The sequence below is a fragment of the Hemitrygon akajei genome, chromosome 5, assembly GCF_048418815.1.
Source record: "Hemitrygon akajei chromosome 5, sHemAka1.3, whole genome shotgun sequence".
NCBI lineage: Eukaryota > Metazoa > Chordata > Chondrichthyes > Myliobatiformes > Dasyatidae > Hemitrygon > Hemitrygon akajei.
In genome coordinates this window covers 9,613,150-9,628,471 of record NC_133128.1, presented here as the reverse complement: position 1 = coordinate 9,628,471, position 15,322 = coordinate 9,613,150, and the positions used below count along the sequence as shown (strand labels likewise).

At 42.2% G+C, this 15,322-nt stretch overlaps 1 protein-coding gene across 1 annotated transcript in view; it reads right to left on the bottom strand.

The window, feature by feature from the left end:
- Positions 1-2,259: 2,259 nt before the first annotated feature.
- Positions 2,260-15,322, bottom strand: part of hspa13 (heat shock protein 70 family, member 13) — a 38,768-nt gene continuing 25,705 nt past the window's right edge. The window contains exons 4-5 of the mRNA XM_073044817.1: positions 15,022-15,189; positions 2,260-9,923 (exon numbers count right to left, since the gene is read on the bottom strand). Of these exons, the coding sequence (XP_072900918.1) occupies positions 9,325-9,923; positions 15,022-15,189 (767 nt within the window). The 3' untranslated portion in view covers positions 2,260-9,324. The remainder of the gene's footprint in view (positions 9,924-15,021; positions 15,190-15,322) is intronic.

Genomic DNA, 15,322 nt, shown 5'->3' with positions numbered 1-15,322 from the left:
TCATAATATCACCTCTCATTCTCCTGCACTCCAATAAATAAATTCCCAGCCTGCTCAACCTCTCCATGTAACTCAGTCCTTCCAGTGCCAGTATCATGTAAATCCCTGTGCACTCTTCCCAGCCTGATGGTAACTTTCCTAGAGCAGGGCGGCCACAATATTCAAAGTGCAACCTCACCAAAGTGTTGTACAGTTGCAGCCTAACATCCCAGCTTCTTTCCTCACTGCCTTGATGGATGTGTGCCAATGCCTTCTACACCACCCTGTCTACCTGTGTTGTGAGTCTCTGTCTCTACAACCAACATAAGTACTGTAGTGTGTTCCAGATAGTAGGCACCCTCTAGGTGGAAAAGCTACTCCTCAGACCCGCCCTAAACCCCTTCTGTCTTATCACCCTTGATGGATGGTGAGGTTTGTTTTGGAGCACCTTTGAGTAGTACACTAACATGTCAGGTCCATCAGAGATCATGAACAAAACGACATTGATTATTCTAACTTACTCCCTTCAGTGTGCGAGACCTGTTAAATGAAAGAAGGTGTCCACCGGGATATCTCTTCCACTTGTTTCCTCCATTTGGATTCTGATGACGATTCCCCGTTCACTGCCTCTGGACTGTGATGCATACGGTGTGTAATGTTTGTTGCCACATGTCAAATCTTTATTTTGATCACAGGGGTGTGCTTGGACATCTATGAGAGCGCATTCCAAACAAATGCAGTTTGTTATGACAGAAACAACACAGGAACAAACTGGTCAGTGAATTATGGGATTTTTCAGACCAACAGTTATTGGTGGTGCTACAAACCAGGTCTTCCAAATGCTGCGAATGGCTGTAATGTTGACTGTCAAGGACATGAGCTGTTACATTATTTATTTCATGTTCATAATAAAAGACAGTAAATTAGCAATTTGATTTATTATTGTCACATGTTCCAAGGTACCATGAAAATGTTTGTTTTGCTTGTCATCCATATGGATCATTTAATCACATCAGTCATTGTTCACCCAAACACAGAATAAAGTTTTACAAACACAGAGAAGGTGCCGTGTGGGCAGACAACAAGGTGCAAGGCCATAATGAAGTAGACTGTGAGATCAGGACTCCATCTTATTGTTCCAGGGGACTGTTTAATAGTCTTATCACTATTAGAAGTTCTGGGGAATATGTAAAGTGGGGGCCCTGTAAATGGAAAGTTGAAACTGGGGTTCAATGTGTTGAAATGAGAAAGGTGATAGCTTCACTTTGTAAGCTCAGCCATCAGGATATTTGAAGAGCAGGACAATGGAGCGTACCACAATGGTAAACATTTCTAATTCTAAAGTAAATCATGGCTGTTTACAGTGTTGATTCTTCTTGTCCTTGTTTTAACTTTGTTCAATGTGCATATGGTCATAGAACAACCAAATAATGTTGCAATTCCCCAAGTGCCTCATTAGACCATACTTGAAATATTGTGTTCAATTCTGATCGTCTCATTATATGGAAGATGTGGAAGCTTTAAAGAGGGTGCAGAGCAGATATACCAGGACACCATCTAGATTGGAGAACATGTTGTATGAGGATAGGTTGAGTGAGCTAAGGCTCTTCTCTTTGGAGCAAAGGAGGATGAGTGGTGGCTTGATACCGGTGTCATCATCATCATATGCCATGTTGTATGATGTAAACAATCATGGTCTTTGACCATCTTCATTCTTGTCAAGGTAGAGGTGTACAAGATGACAAGGGTCATACTGTAGATCGAGTGAACAACCAGAGACTTCTTTCCAAGGCAGAAATGGCAAATATGAGAGGGCATAACTTCAAGGTGATTGGAGAAAAATACAAAAGGAATGTCAGAAGCAATTCTTCTTTTTTGTTTAACATAGAGAGTGGTGAGTGTGTGGAACACCCTACCAGGGGTGATAGTAAAGGTAGATACAATGTGTACATTTAAGATGTTCTTATATTAATACATGGATGATAGAAAAATGGAGGGTTCCATGGGAGGAAAAGGTTAGATCATTCTTAGAGTAGAATAAAGCATTGACACCAAATTGTGGGGCAAAGGGCTTGTATTGTGTAGTAGTATTCTCTGTGAACTCATTGAGAAAATAGAAACAAGTTTAGAAGGATAGGGGCCAAATGCAAGGAAATGTATTTGCATTGGATGGACATATTCAAACAAAGGGCTGAACTTGCTCTACAAATCCAAATCATCTGACGAAAGAGAAAACGGGCATGGTAAGATGACAAAGAATGCCACTAGTTCAAAATCAAGTTGAGGCACATTTAGTTTATTCTCCATTCCAGAGTTATACATTGAATGATGGCAGGTTCATAAGTTGTACACTACAATGTTCCCTCTGCACGTCAGCTTTCAGAACACTGCTGGAACTTTCAATTCCAAATCAATAACTAAACCTTTAGCTTCCTATAAAAAATTTCATAAACAGACTCCAAGTAACATGTGTAAACTAAGCCTCCCAATCTCTTAGTAACTAAACATGAGAAAGATTCAAAGAAAAAAGATTTTTACAAAAAAAACCCTAAACTAACAAAAAAAACCAGAATAAAAACAAAACAAAATGTACACTTTTCCAAGGGATCCTGAGCAGCACAAAGTTGGAAACAGTTTCTTGTATTTCCCACTTTTGAAAGCCTAAAGTGACCCTATACCCATGGAATCGGAGTAAAAATGGAGAAAATTCACACAAGTCTAAAGCAAGCAGGCCAGGATGATTTCTCAGCCTGCACGTCCTTTCTTGTGACTTAGCCTATGCTACGATCTAGAGCAGGGGTTCCCTACCTGGGTCCATGGGTCCCTTGCTTAATGGTAATCGCCCATGACATAAAAAAGGTTGGGAACTCCTGTTCTGTAGGCATACCTTCGTCATTCTCAACACACACAGCTTCACAGTCAACTCTGGCTCTTCCTAGAGGATGGCACTTACTCAATGGATTGGCTTGAGTTGCAAGTGAGAAATAAAACAAAGCCCATAGTACATCACCAGAACAAGCTGTGACAATAACACGGTCAGAATGATTACTTTTCATTGGGTAGAGGGCATGAGAGGCAGGGGAAGAAATAGAGTCAGTACAACGGTATAAGTAATATTTCATCAACAAACTTTAAGTTGTATTTAGGATGCAAAACTTAAGATACAGAGGAGAAATTTATCACCTAGAATTCAAGATTATTGACAGATTAAACACAAGAATTCAAAATTATATGTATTTTTTTGCTGTCAACCTGACCACAGATACAGACCCTGCCCAGGTAATGAACAAGTTCTGTTTCTACACATGCCCATATGGTGGTTTTCCTCATTTTGCTTACTGGCAAAGTTAAGCAATATCGTTACCGATAAATTGTAGTTTATGACTCAAAAATCATTCCATAGGGTAACCATACCTCCATAGTGCTGTGAGGAATGGCATCAACAGCACATAAAACTGACAAGAAAGAATTATTGGAGCAGTCATTGTTGGAGTGGGCCAGTGTTAGAGTGGGAGGCTTTGGCTCAATAGGCTCAGGCAAGCACAGGCAGAGTTTCTAAGTTTTTAACACTTTTTCCTCTTACTTTGTTGATTAGTACATAGCTACAGCACTGATAATGGATCCAGAGTTAGTGGTATGTTCTTTGTGTGAGATATGGGAACTTTGGAAGAACTCCAGTCTCCCTGATAACTACATTGCACGAAGTGTACCAAGTTGCAGCTCCTTATAGACCATTTTAACAAAGTGCAGCTCCAGCTTCTTGACCTTCCACTCACATGGGAGAAGACAGAATAAAGCTACAGGGAAATAGTCACCCCTGAATTGCAGGAAGCAGGTAACTGGGTGATTGTCAGGAGAGGGAAAGGAAATAGGCAGCCAGTGCAGAGTACCCCTGTGGCCATTCCCCTCCATAATAAGTACAAGTGCACCACTTTGTGTACTATGGGGGGGGGGGGGAGGGAAGAGAATGACCCACTGGGGGAAATCTGGCACTGAGTCTAGCTTTGTGGTTCAGAAGGAAAGGGGGAGGAGTGCAGCAGGATAGGGGATTCCATAGTTAGAGGATGAGACAAGAGATTCCATGGATGTGAAAATGATACCCAGAGGTATTTTGCCTGCCAGCTGCCAGGGTCAGGGATGCCTCAGGTTAGGTCTGCAGCATTGCAAAGGGAAAGGGTGAGCAGTCAGAAGTCATGGTACACATTGGTACCTATGACACGGGTAGGAAATGGAATGAGATTGTGAAAGAATATAGGGAGTTAGGTAGAAAGCTGAAAAGCACAACCTCCAGGGTAGTAATCTCTGGATTACTGCCTGTGCCACATGCCAGTGAGGGTAGGAATAGGATGATTTGGTAGCTGAATGCATGGCTGAGGAAATGGTGCAGGGAACAGGGTTTCAGATTTCTGGATCATTGGGATTTCTTTTGGGGAAAGTAAGACCTGTACAAAAAAGACTGGTTACACAAGGGGGGCTATTCTTGTGGGCAGGTTTGCTACAATTGTTGGGGGGGGGTAAATAATTTGGCAGGAATGGGAAACTGTGATAGGGTTGTGGATGGGGCAATTGGCATACAAGTAGATGCAGCGTGCAGTGAGACTGTGAGGAAGAACAGGCTCATGAAAGGACAAAATCACAGTCAGTGGAATGAATTTAAGTGTACCATAGGGCAAAATTAAAAGGGTTATGAATACAAGACTGAAAGTGTTATATTTGAATGTACACAATATACAGAATAACCTAGAGAGGAAGGGCTCCGCCAGGTTTCAGGTGCCCAAGACACGCCATATGATGAGCATACCAAAAAAACCTTGTCATGACGGCACCCCGATGACTCCACCAGGAGTTAAGGGCGCACACACACACACACACACAGTATACAGAATAAGGTAGATGATCTTGTAGCGCATTTGGAGATTGGCAGGTACGATGTGGGCATCACTGAGTCATGGCTGAAAGATCATAGTTTGAAGCTTAACATCTAAGGACACACATTGTATAAAAAGGTCAGGCAGGTAGGCAGAGGGAGTGTGGTGCCTCTGTTGGTTAGAAATGAAATGAAATCTTTAGAAAGAGATTGCAGGGAGAAGGCAGGAGAATGAGATTGATAAGGATAACAAATCAGACGTGATGAAACGGCGGAGCAGAATCACTGGGCTGAATGGCATAATTCTGCTCCTGTATGTCTTATGATCTAATTACTAAAATGGAGAGAGGAAACTAACACTGCTGTTTCTAGGAACAGACCTGACTTGGAATTTAATACTGCTATGGGTGCTCGCCTGTATTTGGGGATCCTAACACAGGGATTACCTGTACAAGGTAACTGAAGGAAAAGTTGAAGGATTATCATTAAAGAGATTGAGAATAACACTGCTGTGATTCAGAATACAGCCAGAAAGGGCAATGAAAGCAAATACAAATATATAATTGACAACTACTTGGAAGGTTGCGTGAAAGAACAGCAGGGAATGTACAAAGACACAATGAGCTGAATGGCCTTATTCATGCTGTAGATTTCTGTGAATATGAAAGTGGCTGCTTTACTTTAAAAACATTTGGTATGTCAATAGAACTAGTAGTTAGAAAAAGACACACTTCATGTCTTCTTAAGCAGCTTTGGGAGTACATGAACCAGCAAAAGGCGATGTTAAATAGGATTTACACAACCTGCTATCCTCAAATGTAATGCTTTCTATAACGAAGAGATGTACAAGATGGTAGGAGGCACAGATTGTGGACAGCCAGAAACTTCATCCCCGTGGATAATGGCTAATATGAGGGGCATAATTTTAAGGTGATTGGAGGAAAGATTACAGGGGGGGAGGATGTCAGAGGTAAGTTGTGTGTGTGTTTGTTTTTTTTAATATACACAGGGTGTTGTGGGTGTGTGGAACACCATGCCAGTAGTGGTAGAGACAGAACATATTTAAGAGTCTCTTAAATAGGCTCAAGGATGAAAGAAAAATGGAGGGCTATATGGAAGGGAGGGTTAGATTGATGTTAGAGTAAGTTAAAGGTCAGTTCAAGACTGTGGGTCAAAAGGTCTGTATTATGCTGTTGTGTTTGATGTTCTAAGGAGAGATCAGAGGCCTGTTGAAGCAATTAACCTCTGTAGAAAAGCGAGGAGAGGGTGATGACTTTACTGATATATTTGTTCAAAAGATGAATGTGGTGGCTAATAGTAACCATTCTGATGAGTATCAGTAACCTTTAAAGGGTGCAGAGCTGATTAATTTGTGGATCAAAGCAATGTTTTCTGATTATCAGAATACTGACAAGGAGTCTCACTGTTGACTGACCAAAATATAACGAGAAAATATTTAAAAGATTAGACAGGAAAATGCTCATCTATGCTGTGTTAGAATTGGAAGATGGATAGTATGCCACACGTGGTTAAGCTTGGAGCATAGTACTCACTATACAAGTTCTATATTTTTAAGTCATCTTGGACCGCCATACCTGGTCGTTTTCTAATAAACTAGTGAACAAAATAACTTCAGTCGTGGCTGATTATCACTGGTACAGAGGAAGTAAATATTTCCACAAGAGATGGATTCCCAAAAATGACAGAGGCATACAAAATTATGAACAGTATAGACTGGGCAGTCGCAAGCAGGTTGAGTGAGACTAGAACTGGAGGTGATAGGTTAAGGGTGAAAGGTGAAGTATTTAAGGGGAACATTTTCACTCAGAGGGTGGTTCGAGTGTGGAACAAACTGCCAGCATAAATGGAGGATGCAATTTGATTTCAACATTTAAGAGATGTTTGGATAGATGCATGAATGGGAGGGGTATGGACGGCTATGGTCCTGGTGTAGGATGATGGGATTAGGCAGAATAACTGTGAGGCATGGACAAGATGGGCTGAAGGGTGTAGTTTTCTACTGTAGTGCTCTGTGACTCTAAGATACTATTCTAGATTGTAGCTATCAAAGCATTTGTAAAAATCATATATCCCAGTGCTGAAAACACAATCAATATGGCAGAAACTTCTTAAAGTGCCATGGTAGCATAGGTGTTAGCGTGACAATATGGCAGCTCAAGGCGTTCAGGAGTTCAAAGTTCAATCCTGGCGTCATTCTGTAAGCAGACCCTGTACATCTTCCCCTATGGAATGCATAGGTTCCTCTAACGATCCAGAAATGTACCGAGTAGGTTAATTGGTCATGGTAAAGGGTTCGTCGGGATTGTGGGGATGATGGGGCAGCGTGGCTTGAAGGGCCTACTCCGTGCCGTAACACAAAATAAAAAAATAAATAATAGAAATGGAAGTGTGGAATTTGTAACTGTGTGGAATGGTCGAGGCAAACAATTAGATACACAGAAGTGAATGGGATCAGACACTGATGTACAATGTATATAAAGGAATCTCATGTGGAATATATACAGCAGCATTGTGCAGATTTTATACTGCAAAGTTAGAGGGCTATCACAGTGATAATAATTATGCAAAATAATTACCTGGGTACACAGTAGTCTTCCCACACACTATAGAAAGTTCAAGGCCAAATATTTCTCAACAGGCTACACACATATCCATTTTTATTAATTGACCAGTAAACCAGCTTCACATTGAAAGAAAAATCCAAAACATTTCTAACCTAATGCCTTACAAATCATTTGAAGATTTGAGGCTCATGTATCATGTCTTGGCCAACACATTATCTCACACAATAGATGGCTTCAGGTCATATCAGTATTAGGGACAAAGGAAAGTCTGTGGACATGACTCAACTGGCAAGAGATGCCCAGTGACTTAATAGTAATGTTGTTGGTCCTGGAAGAGCTACATGTCTGTTTGCTCTCATCCGTACCTTCAGCATTCTCTCAGATTAGAAGGAATCAGTAGCATATAATGAGGATCAAGCCAAAGGAAAAGATTGATGGGTCAATATGAAGAACACAAGCACAGGAGAGCCCATGGTAAACTGAAGGGCAATATTGCCCATGGAAAGTTTTGTAGCAATTAAAAAGGCTGTCCAGCAATGCTACTGAAGGAATGGAAGGTAAACACTCAAAATGTTCACGTTAGCTAGCTGGCAACCTATTCATTCTCTCCAGCATGGACCACCAATGCAGAAGGGGAACGCAACCATAAGTCACATACCATCCCTACAGGAAAATACATCAGCTGTTCCTTCACAGACCAAAGCAAAACCTTGGAACACCCTACTCAACTCAAACCACAGTGGTTTAAGAGGGCAACTGATTGCCAACTTCTCAAGGGTTAATAATACTGACCATGGCAGTACCTTTTACCTTTTGAGAATTAATTATTTTTTTCTTTTTTTAAAAAAAAAAGATGAAAGGTCAGAGTATGATTGTCTGAACTGAACCTTGCAGGGCAGCCCAGGGAAATATTTAGAAACAAATGAATATTTTATTTAGTATTTTAATCAAGTATTTAATTGTTTCATGATCTTTAAACACATGTTCCATCAAGGAAAAAAATCTGGCTGATAAAATTTCTCTATGTATAAAATTTCATATAAATATATATTTAATAAATTTATACTTCACTCTTTGCCTTGTGCACCACTTAACTAAAGGAAAGTCATTTTAAATAATGAAATATCCTGGGTTAAAGCACTCAGTTTATTTCTCAGTTCCTTCACCATTCACCTTGTCTGACCATTTATTGGTCAGTTTCCAAACTCCAAAGATTCTTTCCACCAACTGCATCACCCAAAGATCAGCACGGTTCACTACCAGCAAGAACTATCCGCACCTGGTGTACATGTCCCGTACTTTCCTTTGGGGCCAACATAAGACAGCTGTTGTCAAGATAAAAGCAATCTCATCTTCATTGAATATCCACTGTCACTGCAGTGTAAACAGAGGCAGGAAGTCAGCTCCCTCTGACCATTGGTGTGACCACTGTTTAGGCCAGATCAGCCAAGAGCAGAGGCTGTAAGGAGGTGGACCCAAAACCATAAAATTTCCACAGTCATCTTGAACGGACTGAATATGGCAGCACTCAGAGTTGTCAGTGAATCGAGAGGTAAATATTAAACCATATCTAGGAAATAGCAGAGCATGTAAAGATTGATGTGAACAGTAAATATCTGGTGATCTGCCCAATGTAACAAGCAAAAACTGTCCTAGTATTAGGAACCATTACAACATGAAGATGGAACAGCAGAATGCCAAAAGAGCAAAGCTTCTAAAATTATTGACTAACCATCTCAAGATGATTTGCCAGAAAGCATGGAGATAATTTTGAAGACTATGGTAAACTGTTAACATTTCGTCTGTGTTCACCACCTCCAGTGTACAAAAATACAAGGACTGCCAAACCTCTGTGAGCAACTTCACCGTGAAAGTGGGGAGGAAAGGAACCGACTAGCTGAAGTTCGTTTTCCTCAGATGCCTGTTGGGAATTTCCAGGGCGCTGACCTGCAGTGGCCAGGAGCCACCCATGATCCCAGCCTGTAGGGCCACGCCGATCACGACAGCCAGGTCGGGATCCACAGAGGTATTGGGCTCTTTGCTGAAGAACTCGTGTATGACCTGCCGTATCCGGGGGATGCGGGTGGAGCCGCCGACCAACACGATCTCGTCCACATCGTAGCGGTCGAGGTGGCCACTAGAGAGCACCTCCTTCACAGGATCCAGGATCTTCTCAAAAAGGTCTTGGTTGAGCTCCTCAAAGAGGTCTCTGGTTACTGTTTCTTCGAACATCACCTGGTTGCCACCTTCGGCTTCTCCTCGACCACCCCACTCCATTTCACCGGATTGCCATCGATCTGGCAGTGAGAGTGGGACGCGAACAAGTGCAGAGTCAGCACGGGTCAGGTTCAGCTTGACTGCTTCCACAGCTTGGCGCAGGTGATGCACATCTCGCTGGTTGGAGGGCAGAGCCCCGAACCGCTGGTAGATCTGATTAAACAGATACTTCAACAGCCGTTGGTTGAAATCTTGGCCTCCCAATTGGTTATTCCCTGTGCCAATAAACCACACAAGATTAGAATCATACAGTCATACAGCAAAAGAAATGTACGAAGGATACTGAGGCTTTGGAGGGGTGGCAAAAGAGTTTTACCAGGATGTTGCCTGGATTAGAGGACGTGTGCTGTAAGGAGAGGTTGGACAAACTTGTGTTGTTTTCTCTGGAGCAGCATAGGCTGGGGGGAGATAAGGGTTTATAAGATTATGAGAAGCACAGATGCAGTATCTTTTTCCCAAGGTTGAAATGTCCAACACAAGAGGGCATGCATTAAAGTGAGAGGAGGTAATTTCAAAGGAGATGTGAGGGCAAGTATTTTTTTTTTAAAGTGGTGGGTGCTTAGAATGTGCTGTCTGGAGTGCTGGAAGAAGCAAGTACATTTGGTGAACTTCAAGAGACATTTAGACAGGCACACGAATGTGAGAAAAATGGGAAGATAAGGATAATGTGTAGACAGAAGGGATTAGTTGCCATTTGATGGCTGATTTAATTGGTTTTGCCCAGCATGGTGGGACAAAGGGCCTGTTCCAGTGCTGTACTGCTTTCTGTTCTATAAATTGGACCTTCAGCCCAAAACTTCCTCAGAGACCAAGATGGTCATCTAAACTAGTCCTATTAGTCCACGTTTTGCCCATATCCCTCTTTCCTATCGGTATACCTGTCTAAATGTCTTTTGAATGTTATTATTGTACCTGCCTTAACTACTTCCACCAGAAGCTCATCCCATACATGTGTCATCCTCTGCATGAGGAAGTTGCCCCTCAGATCTCTCTTTCATAACAGGGTCCTCAATCTGGTTCTCTTCCCACATGGAGCCTGACCTGCTGAGTTTCTCCCACATTTTCTGTTTTTATTTCAGATTTACAGCATCTGCATTTTTGTTTTAATTTTCAGAAACTCGCTTTCTTATTTCCAGTCACTGTATCTAAATGACTAGGTGAGAGTAAGCGTTCAGCATGGAGTAGAAGGGCCAGGATGGCCTGTTTCCGTGCTGTAATTGTTATATAGTTACATATGCTGGAACTCACAGCCAAATGCCACCATACTCAACAATCACAATGCTGCAGTTCTCGAGGGAGGATTCTCCGTAGCAATTAGGGATGGGCATTAAATGCTGATCTTATCAACAAGTCAATAAGTGATGTCTTACCTCGGTAGTCAACAGCAGAAAAAAAATAAAAATGGCCAGAGGCAGCAAAACTTCAAAAAGCAGTGTACAGGAATGAGATAGATCAGCTGGCTGAGCACTGTGCAACAACAACCTTGCACTCAGTATCAGCAAGACAAAGGAATTGATTGTGGACTTCAGGAAGGGGAAGTCAGGAGAACACACACAAGACCTCATTGAGGGGTCAGTAGTGGAAAGGGAGAATAGCTTTGAATTCCTGGACATCAACATCTCAGAGGATCTATCCTGGGCCCAAATTATTGATGTAATTATGAAGAAGACATGCCAGCGGCTATACTTCATGAGGAGTCATAGAAGTCATCAGAAGTGCAGCACAGAAACAGGCCCTTCAGCCCATCTAGTCCATGCCAAAACCATTTAAACTGCCTGCTCCCATTGACCTGCACCAGGACAATAGCTCTCCATACCTCTACCATCCATGTACCTATCCAGACGTCTCTTAAAAGTTGAAATCGAACTTGCATACAACCACTTTTGCTGGCAGCTCATTCCACTCTCATGACTATCTCAGTGAAGAATTTTCCCTTCATGCTCTGCTTAAACTTTTCACCTTTCACCCTTAACCCATGACCTCTGGCTCTAGTCCCACCCGATCTCAGTGCAAAAAGCCTGTTAGCATTTACCTCATCTATACCCTCAATTTTCTATGCCTCCAACAAATCTCCTCTCAATCTTCTACATTCTAAGAAATACAGTCCAAACTATTCAATCTTTCCTTATAATCAGACCAGACTTGGCAACATCCTTGTAAATTTTCACTGTACTCTTTCAACCTTACTCACATCTTTCCTGTAGGAAGGTGACCAAAACAACACACAATACTCCAAATTAAGCCTCAACAAAGCCTTATACAACTTCAGCATAAAATCCCATCTCCTATACTCAATATTTTGATTTATGAAGGCTAATGTGCCAAAAACTTTCTTTACAACCCTAGCTGCCTGTGATGTCGCTGTCAAAGAATTATGGACCTGTATTTTTGAGGATATGACGAAACACATTGATGAAGGTAGAGCAGTAGCTGTAGTGTATATGGATTTCAGCAAGGCATTTGATAAGGTACCCCATGCAAGGCTTATTGAGAAAGTAAGGAGGCATGGGATCCAAGGGGACATTGCTTTGTGGATCCAGAACTTGTTTGCCCACAGAAGGCAAAGAGTGATTGTAGACGGGTCACATTCTGCATGTAGGTCTGTCACTAGTGGTGTGCCTCAGGGATCTGTTCTGGGACCCCCGCTCTTCGTGATTTTTATAAGTGACCTGGATGAAGAAGTGGAGGGATGGGTTAGTAAATTTGCTGATGACACAAAGGTTGGGGGTGTTGTGGAGAGTGTGGAGGGCTGTCAGAGGTTACAGCGGGACACTGATAGGATGCAAAACTGGGCTGAGAAGTGGCAGATGGAGTTCAACCCAGATAAATGTGAGGTGGTTCATTTTGGTAGGTCAAATATGATGGCAGAATATAGTATTAATGGTAAGACTCTTGGCAGTGTGGAGGATCAGGGGGATCTTGGGGTCCGAGTCCACAGGACACTCAAAGCTGCTGTTCAGGTTGACTCTGTGGTTAAGAAACCATACAGTACAATGGCCTTCATCAACCATGGGATTGAGTTTAAGAGCCGATAGGTAATGTTGCAGCTATACAGGACCCCAGTCAGACCCCAATTGGAGTACTGTGCTCAGTTCTGGTCACTTCACGATAGGAAGGATGTGGAAACCACAGAAAGGCTGCAGAGGAGATTTACAAGGATGTTGCCTGGATTGGGGAGCATGCCTTATGAGGATAGGTTAAGTGTATTCAGACTTTTTTCCTTGGAGCGATGGAGGATGAGAGGTAACCTGATAGAAGTGTATAAGACAATGAGAGGTATTGATCAAGTGGATAGTCAGAGGCTTTTTCCCAGGGCTGAAACGGCTAGCACGAGAAAGCACAGTTTTAAGGTGCTTGGAAGTAGGTACAGAGGAGATGTCAAGGGTAAGTTTTTCACACAGAGAGTGGTGAGTGCGTGGATTGGGCAACGGTGGTGGAGGCGGATACGATAGGGTCTTTTAAGAGACTCCTGGATAGGTACATGGAGCTTAGAAAAATAGAGGGCTATGGGTAACCCTGGGTTATTTCTAAAGTAAGTACATGTTCGGCACAGCATCATGGGTCGAAGGGCCTGTATTGTGCTGTAGGTTTTCTATGTTTCTATGTATTCCCAAATCCCTTTGTTCTACAACACTCTTCAGTGCCCTACTATTCGTTCACTGTGGATTGTCCTACCGAAGTACAATACCTCGCATTGTCTGCATTAAATTCCATCTGCTATTTTTCAGCCCATTTTTCCAGTTAATGCAGATCCCTCTGCAAGCCATGATGGCCTTCCTCACTGTCCATTACAAGCTTAATCTTGAAGTCATCCACAAATTTGCTGATCCAGTTAACCACATCATCATCCAGATCATAGATATAGATGACAAACAACAAGACTCAGCACCAATCTCTCTGGCGCACAGCTAGTCACAGGTCTCCAGTCAGAGAGGCAACAATCTACTACCACTTTCTGGTTTCTTCAACAAAGCCAATGTCTAATCCAATTTACTAACTCATCTTGAATGCTGAGCAACTGATCTTTTTTGACCTTCCTTCCATGTGGGATCTTGTCAAATGCCTTGCTAAAGTCCATGTAGACAACATCAACTGCCTTGCCTTCATTCACTTTCCTGGTAGCTTCCTTGAAGAATAAGATTGATTAGACACAACCTACCACAAAGTCATGCTGACTATCCTCAATCAGTCCATGTCTATCCAAGTACTTCTATATCTAGTCCCTTAGAATATCTTCCAATAACTTTCTCACAACTGATGTCAGACTCACCTGCCTATAATTTTCTGGTTCCTGTTTAGTGTCTTTTTTAAACAGTGGAAAAACATTGGCTATCATCCAATCCTCCGCTACCTCTCCCATCACTAAGGATGATTTAAATATCCCTGCTAAGGCCCCAGCAATTTCTGCACTTGGTTCCCGTCGGGTCCAAAGGAACAACTTGTCAGCCCCTATGGAATTATCCACTCTGATGTCTCAGAATAGCAAACATCTCCTCCTCTGTAATCTGTAGTCGGTCCATGAAGTTGAAGCCACTTTGCCTCACTTCTATAGACTCTGTGTTCATCTCTCGAGTAACTACAGATGCAAAATATTTATTTAAGATCTCCCCTATCTCTTTTGGCTTCACACATGGATTACCATTCTGATCTTCCAATGGACCAAATTTGTCCCTTACAATTCTTTTGCTCTTAACACATTTGTAGAATCCTTTAAGATTCTCCTTCACTTTGTCTGCTAGAGCAATTTCACGGCTTCTTTTAGCAGTCCTAATTTATTTCTTAAGTATTCTCTTGCATTTCTTATACTCCATAAGGAGTTTGAGGAGATATGGTGTGTCACGATACAGTATTGCTAAGTTCTACGGAGGATTCTGATTGGTTGAATGGTCCATGAACACCACCTCACTATTCATCTTTTGCACTATTCATTAATTTTTTAATTGTAACATATAGTAATAAATATGTCTTGAACTGTACTGATGCCGCAAAACAACAATAAGCCTGATCCTATTTCTGAATCCGATTTTGAGCTTTAAAGATAAAAGATCTTTAAAGATTAGCTTTATTTGTCACATGTACATTGAAACATACAGTGAAATGCGATATTTGTGTCAAGGACCAAAGAGTGAGGATGTGCTGGGGGCAGACCAGAAGAGTCGTCATGCCTCCGGAGCCAACGTAGCATGCCCGCAACTTACTAATCCTAACTCATGTGACTTTCTTTTGAGAGCGGAGGTGGAAACTGGAGCACCCTGAGGAAACCTGCATGGTCATGGAGAGAATATACAGGATGGTACATGGGAATTCCTTTACCTGCCATGGCTCTGGTCAGGAACATCCCTCCCTGTTTGTTCAGCAGTGACACGTCCAAGGTGCCACCCCCCAAATCCACCACTAACACGTTAAAAACATCCGCTTTGTGCAGCCCGTAGGCCATGGCTGCCGCCGTCGGCTCACTAATGACCCGGAGGACGTCCAACCCTGCAAAACAAAATGGCCAGACTCATTACACCAGTCAGCAGAACTCCATGCTACTGATACCAGGTGTGATGGTGCAAAACTGATAAAGTTGCTGGGAGCAAATGGAGAAAATTAAAATGCCTACAGTCAATGC